A 14,064-nucleotide genomic window follows, 5' to 3' on the forward strand; every position below is an offset into this window, starting at 1 on the left:
TCTGTTGATAAATGAATTTCAATTTGTTGACTATTAGATCTTGCTCTATAATCTGGTTGTAATCGGTGATGCAACACATTTTCGGCTCCTACTCAGCGGAATATGGAGGTAGTTATGGCAGAATGGACCAATTTGGTCTACACAATAACACGATAAACGGTATTGCCATCAACAACTTATTAGTAGATTAGCAGATCACCTCGGAATGGCATATACATTTCATATAGGGGTTCCAAACAAGTTATAGTTACACCCATTTCATTAGGAATTGATGATCTTTTAACGGTACCTTTTAAGATATGGATACTTCAAGATGCTGAATAAGAAAGTTTGATTTTGGAAAAAACACCATCATTATGAGAATATACACGTGGTAAAAAAAATTTACTGTTAATCCACTGAAATATAGTATGCTACAAGTGAATATTTACAACAGAAAAGAACTCTCTCTTGGTCGTGCCTGCACCCGTACCTCCTTTATCACTGAGCGGTCATTTAGGGGCATTAGCTGATAATTCGGGCTTTTTCTCTCTCTAAGATGAAGCTTATTCCCCATCGTCTCACTAGCCAACCTTGACCCCAGTTATTTTGATTTGCCTTGATTTGGCACCACTCTCGTTGATCAAGAAAAAAACCTTTGATCTACTACTTTTTGCATTCTCTTTCTGACTAGCGAAGAGATATTTCTAACATCTTAGTAACTAATGATTGGGCAAGAAATATATCTACCAAAGAAGGGTCCATAACCTCTATTCGAATAGTTTATACTTGAAGACTATTATAGGTTAATACTCCCCGTAAATGCAGTAATACTATTAAGTCGTGCACTTCATATTTTTGTTTCTGCACGCCACTAAAGCTTGTACTCCGAAAGCCCATGAAGATTTTGTTAACAAGCAGATCCTACCACCCATCTTTTTCCTTTCTTGACTTCCATACTCTTCTTGAGACCCTCCAGCTTGTAATCAGTATGCCAGCGCCAACTATAGCAGTATGTTGAGACACTACTCTTTTCACTTTTCTTCATCGACTATAGCATCCATCCTACCATACTCTACTCTTCGACCATGTTGAGCCAACTATAGCTTCCACCCTACCATACTCTACTTCGAAAGAAAATAAAAATAGTTAAAAGTTGCAGGAAGCTGCCAATGTAGAGCCCATCCCAATGTTGACAACTCACACAGGTTAAGAGAAATCTTGTCAATGATTATCTGCAGCTGATTTTTCTATATGGGTGTGAAAGCTAATTCCAGCAAAGGACACGCCCGAAAGGCAAGTTGCCATGAATTGGCTCGATAAGATTAAAATGTCCACTCAATCAATGGGTAACCCAAGACAATGATCGCATGATGCTTTATGGCTTATCTCAAATAAAGTATGATGCCCTGCACACTATATTCCCAGCAATCAAACTGCATCCAACTATCTTGGTGTGGTGAATCTTACAATAAAACCGTTGTTTATGTCAACTGATGTTGATTAACCGTGTTACTAAGTTAGAGATGAAGTGCTGCCAACTTTAAAGATATTGGACAGAAACTACATGCTACACCTGCCAAATGAGCACACGGTGATTTCCTTAGAAAAGAATTCCAGGAAGATTCTTCATTCTTGTATACAATAAAAATCGAAGGACCAACTATGTACAGGATTACAGAACATATACCACAACAGGAGAAATTCAGAGACTAGGTTAGAGATGAAGTGCTGCCAACTTTAAAGATATTGGACAGAACGCTACATGCTACACCTGCCAAATGAGCACATGGTGATTTCCTTAGAAAAGAATTCCAGGAAGATTCTTGTGTACAATAAAAATTGAAGGACCAACTATGTACAGGATTACAGAACATATACCACAACAGGAGAAATTCAGAGACCATCCTTCAAGCTAAGCTTTATGTTTTGGACTTTAATTGATAGTTGTTGCTTATGGTCCTCTATATCCTTCAAAACTGAATAAAGGTTTGCACGATAAATTTCACATTTCCGATTGGCACAATCCAGTTGATAAGAAAGTTCTTGGATCTTCGCATCCATGTCATCCTACAACAATATGCATATAATTTATCAGTCAAATAACCTAAGACCATAGAAAATGACCAAACCTCCAGTCAACCTTATCAGTTAGAAAAACAGTTTCACCACATTTTTTAAAAAACTTTTATTATACCTAGGGGGAAGGGGAAGGGAAAATTTGGGAGGAGATTACAAGATAGGGAATCAAACTCCCACCAACAAGATGGAAGTTCAGGTAGCCAACCAACTAACTGGGCTACCATGATTCCCCAGTTGACCAAATTCAACACCTATAACTGGGGAGAGTGCAAGGTTTTGATTCAGCATTCCTCAACCAAAATAGAACAATCAATAGATGTCACTGCTAAATTAGAGATATGAAGAAAGATCCCTTAATACCAATTAGAATATACAAAACCATGTTTCTAATCCAATAACTTATGACCTCTCTATTGTTGAGGAACCCAATCATCTAAACTTCTTCACCTCGTTTAAGGTTCTCTTAAAGTGTTTAGGAAACTTGGAGCTGCCAACTTTTTTCCCCAAATAAGTTTAGAACCAGCAATTGCATGTTTAGAATTTTCCCAAATAATAAATGTGATATGAAAGAAAATGTAAACACAGATTTTGATTCATGCTAACCACGAACCTATATCAAGCAAGAACATTATTCTTTAAATATTCACAAGTTATGAATAACAAGTCAAGTTGTGAATGCAGAGATATGGATTGAAAGATTAGACACAGATTTCTTGTGCAGCTTCATTTAATATAGATTGAATCCTAGTTCCTCCATAAAAATACTTTTGGCAACTTTTTTCTTTCCTAGATGTTAAGCAATTAACCTTCTAGAAATTAGAAAGTCTCTGTCCCATTTTACTCCTTTAACAAAATTATGACCATGTTTATGTAAGTAAAAAGATCTCGCGAAGTACTATCAAAGTGATGTAAGGATACCAAGCGAAAAGGCAAAAGAGGCACACGATTTGCAGTAGAAAGAGCAAAAAAAGGTCTGAGGTCCTTTTATGTTTGGAAAAAGTTGGACGTAGAAATTATATGTTAGAATGTGCTTCATGTGGTAGAATGAGGGGACAATATTACTCATTTGCAACGCTTTGAATTAACCTCGCTTGTTGGCGTTGTGTAGAAGTTGCCCATGATTGAACAGTAGATGCCTGGCAGTGACGAGGACATGCTGAGTCAGAAGATTGGAAGGAATAGAGAGGAAAGACATAAAGCCCAGGTTTCATGGACTGTTTGGAAGGAAGCAGCAGAAGGGTTTTCAGAAGGCAACTGGTTTCTATAGGTGCGATATTTTTCTGTGGGACTTCCTACATTTTGAACACACCTGGTATACAGGGCTTAAACCTCTTCCTACATATATTTTAAGCCAAAAATTTGATTTACTTGTCAAAAAAGGTGCAGCTGTTGTCCCATCATGATTAGTTTTTTGGGATTGAATAATAGAAATATCCTAGATTGGGGCCTAGTTTCTAAATTATCATTCAATCTAATTCTCCATAGCCTCTGACTCTCTCTTTGCCCACCATGACAGCAGCTAACAGTCTAGTGGTTTTTTCTCACTTTCCAACCTTGTCCCCCTTCTACATGCCCGTTCCTTCTGTATTTATTCCTTATTTATGACATCTATGTGTTGATTTCAATTTTAAACCAATGAATAAAGCATATGAAGCCAAGCTTCTCCACTGGCCTCTGATACGAGTGTGTGGTAACTGTTAAAGTATCCAGTATGGGATGCCCATTTTTTTGCTAATCTAAGTGCACTAGAGAAATCCTTATAAATACTTATACTAATGCAACACCTGTTAGAGTTCTGCACCAAATACTCTTAAGCTTCATAATCTTCTGGTCCCTCAAGTAACTAGATTCTAGGCCTACAACCTTTCTTCTCATGTTATCCTTTGAACGGAATCTTTTCCACGATATTGCAGGGAAATCTCAACTAAATAAAAGATTGTCACTATCTTAAATCTAGGGACAAAGTGGAGGTATAGTTACCCAACATAATCCACTTATGTTTGCTCTTAACCTGGTCTTGCTTTTATATGATCTCCTGAAAGTGGTCGTGCTTTAGCTCTTCATTGAAAAGAATTAGTACGCACAGTAAGGATCAGTAGATAAGTCAACACAACAAAAGACGGGCAATTTTTGGAATTTCTAGAATTTCTGAAAAGCAAAACGTTTTCTCCATAACCATCAGATAACTTAGTTAACTGGCAGTATCATAGCCACAACGAAAAGATGAAAGAAGAAGACCAAACCAATTACGATTAAAAACACATGTAGACATGATTTACAACACGTGTGACTTATAATTACTACCTCTCAAAAATCTATTCAATATTTAACTTATGACCTAGATATCGGAACTGTACCTTCAAATGAAATGAATTCCACATATCAAAGAGGGGAAAAGAGAAGAAGGGAAGACTATACATAGAAGTTGGTCACAGTATATGGAGACCAACAAATTTTCAACAAAGCGAATAAGATATTTATTTAGGTGCAGTTTGGTACATAAAATTAAGGTCTGCATAAATTATAAAACCTAATCCTGCATTTGGTGCAAGGCCAGATTAGATAAGCCGAAATAAAAAAAAGTTCTTTTGGTTAAGTTATACCTCGAAATAATTTATCCATATTATTTTATCCAGAGGAGGGCCACGATACTTATTCCGGATATAACCCATGATCCATCACGCTAGTTATGTGAAAGCACCATTTTGCCCCCAATATACATAAGCTCTAAGATGTATCATCCATTGTCATCATCCTGGCATCTCTTCTCCAATTCCCCTTCCCATCACACAAACCCCCTCTACTTCCCATCATCCCCTTCATCTTCGAGCTTGATGTCCCCCATGCCCCCCTACACGAAACTTCTTTCTTTCCTTTCATCCTGTATTTCTTCTTTTTCATTTCACCACGCATTTTCTTTTTTTTTTTTCTATTTTTTGAGAAGGTAACATATTTGTATATTAATATATAGACTTCACTAAATTTGTGAAGTCACCCATAATTACAAAGGGAGTGCCCAAAAAGAAAATTAAAACACTTATAATCCTTGGTCTTCTCACAAGGAATCTAGCACATAAAAATTGGATTCATGATCCTCCAAAAACTTTCTTTTACACCAAAAATAGAAAAGAGCTAGACATTTCATCTTCGTCTTCAGGATGTTACTGGACTTGTCTTCAAAACATCTTTGATTTCTCTCTTCCCAACTTGTCCACCATATGCAGGCTGGGACAATTCTCCATCTCTCTTTATGACTAGAAAGATTGCCCTCTTTATTCCAGCAAGCTAGAACATCAAGTAATCTTCCCGGCATTGCCCATAAAATTCCCCTGATGAAAATTCTCCATATTTGTCCAATGAATTTGCAATGCAAAAAGAGATGACTAATTGTCTCTGCCTCCTCTCCACATAAGTAACACCTAGAGCACAAGTGGAAACCTCTCTTGATTAAATTATCTTGTGTTAGAACCGCTTCTTTTGCTAGTAACCATGTAAAGCAAGCAACTTTGTAAGAGATTTTTACCTTCCATATCATCTCCCATGGCCAACATCCAACCTGATTATTAGAAAGGTTGAATTCCTTATAAGCAGACTTAACAGAAAACTTCTCCAGCCTATTCCCTTGCCATATCATGAGATCTTGAGTAGAGTTGATTCCACTGAATAGCTCCAAAGTATTGTAAAACTCTATTACTCTGTCAATCTCCCAATCATTTAGAAGTCTTCTGAAGGTAAGATTCCGACCTTGATTAGTCCATGCCTCACCTAGTGTTGCTTGTTGTTGTTGATTCAAAGTATATATGTCAGGAAAAAGTAGCTTCAAGGGTCCTTGGCCTAGCCACTTGTCATCCGACAAGGAAATCTTCATACCATTTCCTACTTTGAATTTGGACTTGTTAATAACTTTTGGCCACAAATTCCTAATTGACTTCCACAAACTGACACCATATGGACTTCTCACAGGTTTGGTTGTCCATTTTCCTTCCATTCCATACTTCTCCCTAACGACCTCTCTCCATAGTGATTGCGAATTTGCCGCAAATTTCCATAGCCACTTCATCATCAGACTATGATTCTGAACTCTAGGGCTTTTAATTCCCAATCCCCCTGTCTTCTTGCTAGTAATAAGAGAATTCCATTTAACCAGATGGAACTTTTCTTCTCATTGTTGCCTTTCCATAAAAAATTTCTTCTTAATACATCAATTCTCTTCACTACATTGGCAGGAATTGGAAATAGAGACATCATATAAATAGGCATGGCATCAAGTACAGAGTTGATCAAGATTAGTCTACATCCCATAGATAGATATTGATTCTTCCAATTTGCTAGCTTCTTTTCACATTCTCCAGCACACCATTCCAAATTCCTTTTGACTTACATTCCCACCAAGAATATCAGCAAGACTTTGTAACTCCATTACCTCATTGACCGGATAAATGAAGATTTTGTGCCAGTTTATGTGTAGTCCAGATGTAACTTCAAAAGAATGAAGATCACCCTTAATACTTTCAGTTGTTCTCTATCAACTTCACAAAACGCCAGAGTGTCATCTGCATACTGCAAGTGAGAAATCATCATGTTGCTATCAGCCCGGCAATTCACCTTGAAGCCCATTATCCAATTATTTGTCTGAGCTCTTTTCAACATATCATTCAATCCCTCCATAGCAATAATGAATAGGAAGGAAAAAGGGGATCCCCTTGTCTTAGATCCCTCTGACAAGGGAAAAAACCAGTTGGTGCTCCGTTTATGAGGACTGAAAAGCTCACAGTAGAGATGCAGAATTTTATCCAGTTAATCCATCTTCCACCAAAGCCCATTTTCCTGAGGGTTTCCAGAAGAAATCCAATTTAGATGATCATATGCTTTCTCTATATCCAGCTTGCATAGTATCCCGGGTTCCTTGCTTATTTTCCTTGTATCAATGCATTCATGGGCAATTAGGGCAGCATCCATAATTTGTCTACCTCTTATGAATGCCATCCGTTGAGAATCCACCAATTTGTTGACCACCTTCTTGAGCCTCTCGGCCATTAACTTGGATATAATTTTGTATATGCTGCCTATAAAACCGATAGGCCTGGAGTCTCTCAGTTCTTTGGCCCCCACCTTCTTAGGAATCAAAGCCACAAAAGTAGCATTAAGGCTCTTTTCAAATATTCCTTGGTCATAAAAGTTCTGGACAGCAGCTACCACTTCCCTTTTACCCACTTCCCAGCATTTAATGAAGAAGGCCATTGAGAATACATTTGGGCCAGGTGCTTTGTCTCCAGCACATGCCTTTACACTATCCCATATCTCCTGCTCTCCAAAGGGGCTCTGCAGCATTAAGTTATCTTCTGGTGTAATCATCTAACTGTTTCTGATATTACCTAGTGGCCTCCACTCCTCTTCTTCTGTGTAGAGGTTTTGGTAATATTTGATAACCTCCCTCTTGATATCTTCATAGATTCCCCTTCTACTATCAACTGATCAATATTGTTATATCTCCTATGAGCATTTTGTGGAAGATCTTAGTGTTCTTGTCTCCCTCTTTCAACCAAAGGGTCGTGGACCTCTGCCTCTATGCTATTTCTTCATGGTTTGCAATCTCCTCAAATTCCATGGACAAGGTAGTTTTTGTAAATATTTCCTCCTCTGTCAAGCTCCTTTGATCATGTAACTCTTCCAGCTCTACAAGTTGGCCGAGGGTACTTGCTTCCTGCAATGCTAAGTTACCTTGGAGAGTGTTGCTCCATTCTTTAAGCTTTGCCTTCAAGGCTTTAAGTTTAAAAACTAGAATGAAATCAGACCTTCCTTCACAAGTAAAAGAGTTCCATCATTCTTGTATTTTTGCCTTTGAAGCCTTCAGTCTGCAGCCACCAGTTCTCAAACTTAAAGTATGATTTGACTGGATCCCAATTACCACATTGAAGCATCAGTGGGGAATGGTCTGAAGTAAATCTATGAAGCAATGATTGTTTTATGTTTCTAAAATCTTCATTTCAGTCAGCAGAAATCAAGAACCTATCCAATCTAGCTGCTATTACATGCATGTCACCTTTTCTCCATGTGTATTCACCTCCTGACAGTTGGATGTCTACCGGTTCCATGTCTTCAATAAAATTAGAGAACTCAGTCATAGCTCTTGTGATTCTAGAGCAATTCTTCTTCTCTGATGGGAACCTCACAGTATTGAAGTCCCCACATACCACCCAAGGCCCACTAAAGAGACCTTTTGCACCTGCGAGCTCCCACCAAACTTCCTCCCTTTCTATCCTGTCATTAGGAGCATACACAACTGAAAGATGCCATGTGTATTCCTGAGTCTTACCAGAAAATTTACAAGTAATTGTATGTGCTCCCAAGCAACAAACTTTCCCTTTCCATTTTCTACCATCCCACATAACTACAATACCCCTCTAGTACCACTAGCTTCTAGTTGTGCAAATTTCACCCGTCTATTACTCTATAATTCTTTTACTATCTCCCTGATATCCTCTTCTATTTTAGATTCTTGGAAGCAAAATATCTCTGCCTTCCAACTGAGTATCAAACTTTTAATCAATCTCCTTTTCAAGTAGTAACTTCCCTTGCTTTTCTCCGCCTCTCAACACTGAGAAACTCTACCTTCCGCAGTTCCTTTGATTTTCCGCTTCCTTTCCCCATTCAATCTTTCTCCTTCTCCTCCGGACCTTCTCTTTCTCTGGATTTTTTTATGGGATTCCTTTTATTTTTTCACATCATTTTCCCTCTACCCTAGTGTCCATCTTTTGGGGCAACTTGTAGTAACCGAATGAAAGGGCTTTTTTGTCTATTAGTGATTTCAAATGAAGAATAGAAAAATTTGCTAAGTAAGCATCAAGGCTAATCAATTATTCAGAAACACTGAAATGATAGTGCACTGAAGAAGGCCTGAAGAACAAGTGAACAATTGGGGATCATATTCTGTCAAAACAAACAACACACAACAAATAGGCCTCGGTGTCAACAAGCTTCGCCGCACCATCTAGATTAGTTTCTTTACAAGTAAGAGACAACTTTATCTTTTCTTTCTTTCAATTCTTTTTTTTTTTTTTTTGGGAGAAGGTAAGGCAATTTTATAGATAAAATAGCACTAAGAATGTAGAGTTAAAATGTTGAGGTTAAGCCAAAAAAAAATACATTCAGCGAAAAGATACAACAACAACAACCCAGTAGAATCTCACTAGTGGGGTCTGGGGATGTTAGAATGTACACAAACCTTATCCCTACGCCGAAGGGATAGAGAGCTATTTCTGTAAGGAGCAAACATCTTAGAAAACAAAGCTATACAATTAGATTTTTCCTTCTGAATAAAGTTAAAGCATCTTCTATTTCTTTCATTCCAAACAACTTTATCATATTACCTCATTAAAGTTTTTTAATAATTAAGAAAAAGAGAACATAGAAGATGGATGAGAAATGCAACCAAAAAGAGAACTATGTGACAGGTAAGTTTGACAAAAATTAAGAAATGACTAACCTCAGAGAGTGGACATGCAAGACTTCTCTGTTCATCTTCAATGTTGTAATTTGCATGGACCCCATTTCTAGTCAAGTATTCTCTACAATGCCCATTTACTAAAGAGATCCTCCCATCATGCTTTGCTGCTAGGGCAATTTTTTTTAAAGCCACTTCTAGAGCCGCCATTGCCACAGCATAAGAGTCAACAGACTCAGCCCCTTCCTCCACAAATTTAAATGCTTCATGTCTCAGTATGTTATATCGAACAGTATGTGATTCCAAATAATAATTGATTACATCAGAAACACGATCGTCCAATGCAATGCTGCTCTTTGCGCTCCGGCTCCATCTTTTGAGGATGTAATGAGAAGGAAGAGTCAGAACATTTGTCACTCTGAACACTGCTAAAATGTGTCGGCAAAGAAGACCAGAGAACTGGAACATCTGGCAGCTACAAGTAGCTTTCATTTCCAAAACACTAAATCTTACATAGTAAGCTCTGTGGTCGTCCCCAAATTTTGCAACTTGATAAGTGGTAACTAGTCCATCGTCCTCAACTTTGTTGGCCATGAAAGTTAGAGTGCCAACCAACTCCTCCTGAAATCTCATAAATAACTTTCTTGTATAGACCTCGGATGCTTGTTTCTCCATTGGAGATGGAGTCTTCAAAACTGGGAACGTATTCATTGTATCGTAATCAGCTTTGACTTCTTTCTCTGTACGGCTCTCCACGGCTTTTTCATACAATTTGAAGAACTGATTTAGATTAGTCGACGCATTCACATAACCATCAAAATATGAGTTCATGCTATCGCTACGTTGAGTTATGGACATTTCTGCAAAAAATGCGTCATGGAGATATACAGGGACCCACTGTCTACGATCTAAATAAATCGCTTGAAGCCAGTCGTGATCCCTGAGCTCGTACTTGTCAACAAGAGACAGCCAGCAGGATTCAAATTCCTCAGTAGACTCTGACAAATTAACACACTTGTGGAAGTCTGCTTCAAAATTTGGGTGCTCAAGGAAGACATGTGACAATTTTTCCTGGCATTTCTTGAAGATGTGCCATTTGCAGAAACGGTGACGGGTCTCAGGGAAAACCTGCATGAGGGCAGACCGAATTACAGCATCATGGTCTGTTGTCATTGACAAAGGTGGTTGACCAGTCATAGCTGCAAACCATGTCTTAAAAAGCCATATAAATGAGGCTTCCGATTCATTTATTAGGAAAGCACAGCCAAACAGAACAGGTTGTCCGTGATGATTTACTCCAGTAAAGGGTGCAAAGGGTAACCGGTACCTATTTGACCTATAAGTTGTGTCAAATGTAACAGTATCACCAAAATAGCTATAATTTGCTCTTGCCTTAGAGTCGGCCCAGAAGACATTCCCTGTGCACTGATCCTCATCACCCTGAACTGCATAGAAGAATCCAGGGTTCTGGGAATGCATTTGTTTCAGGTAATCTAAGAGGAGTTGTATGTCTCCTTCTAGGCTCCTCTGGCGATTGTTGCGCATGTAGTTACGACAATCTACCTCTGTGAAACCAACTTTGCTAATACCACCATACTCTTTAATGAGGGCAGACATGATCCTGCGGGGACCCATGCCAGCAGCCTGCAAGGTATCAATTAGGGTCTTGGCAGGACCAGAGATTTGACGATGGGAGCGGAGACAGTGTACCTGATCAGGGGGGACCAGCTCGTGATTGTGCTCCTTGACAAAGCTAGAGACAACCCACTTACCAGAGTCCTGTATCTTGACAGAGAGGGCGGCCTTGCAGCCAACCCGAGTGATAGTACGTGGTCGCTTAATTTCTCTATCCTTGGTACGCTTCTCGTTCAAATTGCGGAATCCTTCTTTGGCACAGACAAAAGACCTCTGAATGATGGCTCCATCCTTCCTGGAGCGGCGAGATGAGCTGACACGGGTGCTGAAGCCAACACGGCGTGCATACGAGTTGTAAAACGCCTTGGCAGCCTCCTCAGATTCAAATTCCATGCCCTCATAAGGTTCAAGATCGAGGTCCCCTTGGGGAGAGTAACTTCGGACTGCTGCAAAGCAGCTGGCTACATTCTCCTCGTCAAGAACATCATCTCCATCCCCGTCTTCACTCCCACCCCCACCTCCTAAGCCTATATCAAACTCGATCACCTCATTCTCCATGTTCCTTCGGATGAAGTGACGAGACCGAAGGGCGGTTCTAGGGTAAGCCCCCAAATAATCAAGGCCCCAAAAATTGGAAGCACTACTATATCATTATATAATATATACTCAATAATTTATATTTATATAATTATTAATAAAATATTTCAAATTTTAATAATTTTTAATATTTGATGGACTAGGATTGAGTGAGTTAATTAGATACAAAAATCACTAAATTAAATAATATATTTAACTTCTCATCAATTATATTTTCCTTCCTTTATGCATAGTCTTTTTTCATGGTTCTCACGAGTTTACTTTCTAATTTCAACTCAAATTCTCTAAATTTACTATTTCTTTTTGTCACATTTGATTGATCCACACACCAGAAAGCAAGTTATTTTGTATCTCATCTTTTTATATAATTAATAATAAAAGATTTCAAATTTTAATAATATTTAATATTTGATGGACCTAGGATTGAGTGAGTTAATTAGATAAAAAAATCACTAAATTAAATAATATATTTACCTTCTCATCAATTTTATTTTACTTCCTTTATGTATAGTCTTTTTTCATGGTTCTCACGAGTTTACTTTCTAATTTCAACTCAAACTCTCTAAATTTACTATTTCTTTTTGTCACATTTGATTGATCCACACACCAGAAAGCAAGTTCTTTTGTGTCTCGTCTTTTTTAACTAAAAAATTCTCGAGACAAATGTCGCAAGGTTCGAAACACGATGGATAATGGGCTCACCCTTTACCATTTTCACTTAAGGGAAGAATTCAATACCATATGACGTGCGCCTAACTCGTACATCATGAGTCACCACTATATCAAAGTCATTAAGTTTTTTTTTGTATCTCAAAATAATATGGATTTCGTAAAAGACGTTTCATGGTCTTTTTAATATATTTTGGTTTTAGGCCACCGGTTCTGTTGAGTCGCCTCTCATTGACGATTAAACAATTGTTTACAGACTACCGTCCCACCATGAACGTATTGTTCAACCAGCTTCATTCACATTTGGTAATAGAATGATACACTCACTGCCTTTAATGTTCTTGATATTGTTGCTTTATCTTAAGTGAGACTCTATAAATTTGATTGAGAATATCAAGTATGGGCAAATGGCTCTAGTAGGAGACTAGTAAAGCATTGATTTAGGTCCTCCAAAATTTTTAATAATGAATTTTAAAATTTTATTTCAAATTAGAAAATAGTAATGTTTGTAGAAAAAATAAAAAAGTTCAAAAAGATTGTAAAAAAGAAAGAAAGGTGTCTACTCTTTAATAATAAAAATATTTTTAAAACTTTGAATTAAATTGCTTAAATCTTCATATTAGTAAATACATTTTTTACAACAATATAAAAGATAACATATTGCAAATACATGTCTAACATCTCATTTATTTAAATTATCTTTTTCTAATATAAATAATAATATTACTATGTGAAGCTAAAGATTTTATGTCATTTAAGAATATATTCTATAAACAACAAGTATGAAAAAAATGGCAAGATTAATTTTTTTGCATATATGTGTGCATACTTACTAATAAAATAAGCATAAGGCTTGTTATTAAAATTTGACTTTAGGCCACTAATTTTATGGAGCCGTCATTGGAAAGACAGAGAAGTTTGCTTTCACGTTCCACCTTTTATCTAAGTTTAATATCCTTACATATTTATCCGTAGAATCACAAGCGTAACAACATTCTAAGAGAATCGATTTCATAATGGTAAAAAAACGATAGCTGAAAACAGTTAAAACCAATCCACGAGTGTGTATGTGAATCAACGACAGATGAAAGAGAACTTGATATTACTGTTTCGGCAACGTGGCTTGAGAGTTGATAATTTACAAGTTTTGGGTTTGCGGAAATAGTTAGCCGAAGATAATGAATCGCCAGAAAACCAAAGGCCGGAGCATAGAATAATCCCTCTACTTTCAGAGAAGCAGAGAAGACAGTTGCTCGGAGAACGGGGAACGGACCAAATTGGCTTTGCGGGTGGGTAAGGATCTTCTGTTTCACTTACTCTCCTTACAACTTGTTTGGAAGATTGTAACCTGATTGTATTGTATGATATTGTTGGTGTAAATACAATATAATATCCTTTGTCGCTAACAATGAAAAATTTCATTTATATAACTACCTATATGGTGTGATCGCACCGATATTTTTTTGTTTATTCTTATTTTGTACTTAATTTATTATTTCCTTTATCTTACTCTTTTTGATAATAAATCTTAGTAATATTGTAAGTTTACTTTTTAAATTGCTAGTGTATGATATTATGAAACTATGTAAAACAATAAAATCTATCCAAACGATCATATTCAAGCTTTTACGTAACAACATCCATACAAGCTTTTACAA

The 14,064-nt window shown here is 37.3% G+C and overlaps 1 protein-coding gene across 2 annotated transcripts; it reads right to left on the reverse strand.

Annotated features, from left to right (window-relative positions):
• Window positions 1–1,563: 1,563 nt before the first annotated feature.
• LOC109241494 (protein FAR1-RELATED SEQUENCE 5) lies at window positions 1,564–11,767 on the reverse strand. Of its 2 annotated transcripts, XM_019408233.1 has the most exons (3): window positions 9,548–11,767; window positions 1,861–2,049; window positions 1,564–1,753 (listed from the first exon to the last, which is right to left on the reverse strand). In XM_019408233.1, exons 1-2 carry the CDS (start codon window positions 11,696–11,698, stop codon window positions 1,876–1,878), a joined length of 2,325 nt encoding a protein of 774 aa, XP_019263778.1. In that variant the 5' UTR covers window positions 11,699–11,767; the 3' UTR covers window positions 1,564–1,753; window positions 1,861–1,875. The 2 variants fall into 2 exon arrangements, with proteins under 2 accessions (XP_019263778.1, XP_019263777.1); XM_019408232.1 differs by having other exon boundaries at window positions 1,564–2,049.
• Between the last annotated feature and the right edge of the window lie 2,297 nt (window positions 11,768–14,064).

This window comes from Nicotiana attenuata, unplaced genomic scaffold, assembly GCF_001879085.1.
Source record: "Nicotiana attenuata strain UT unplaced genomic scaffold, NIATTr2, whole genome shotgun sequence".
NCBI lineage: Eukaryota > Viridiplantae > Streptophyta > Magnoliopsida > Solanales > Solanaceae > Nicotiana > Nicotiana attenuata.

Excerpts from the sequence above, each read along its gene's own strand:
- LOC109241494 (XM_019408233.1), bottom strand. The coding sequence starts at position 11,698 with ATGGAGAATGAGGTGATCGAGTTTGATATAGGCTTAGGAGGTGGGGGT. Across the intron at positions 2,050-9,547 it reads TTGCATGTCCACTCTCTGAG|GATGACATGGATGCGAAGAT; the intron begins GTTAGTCATTTC and ends ATATTGTTGTAG.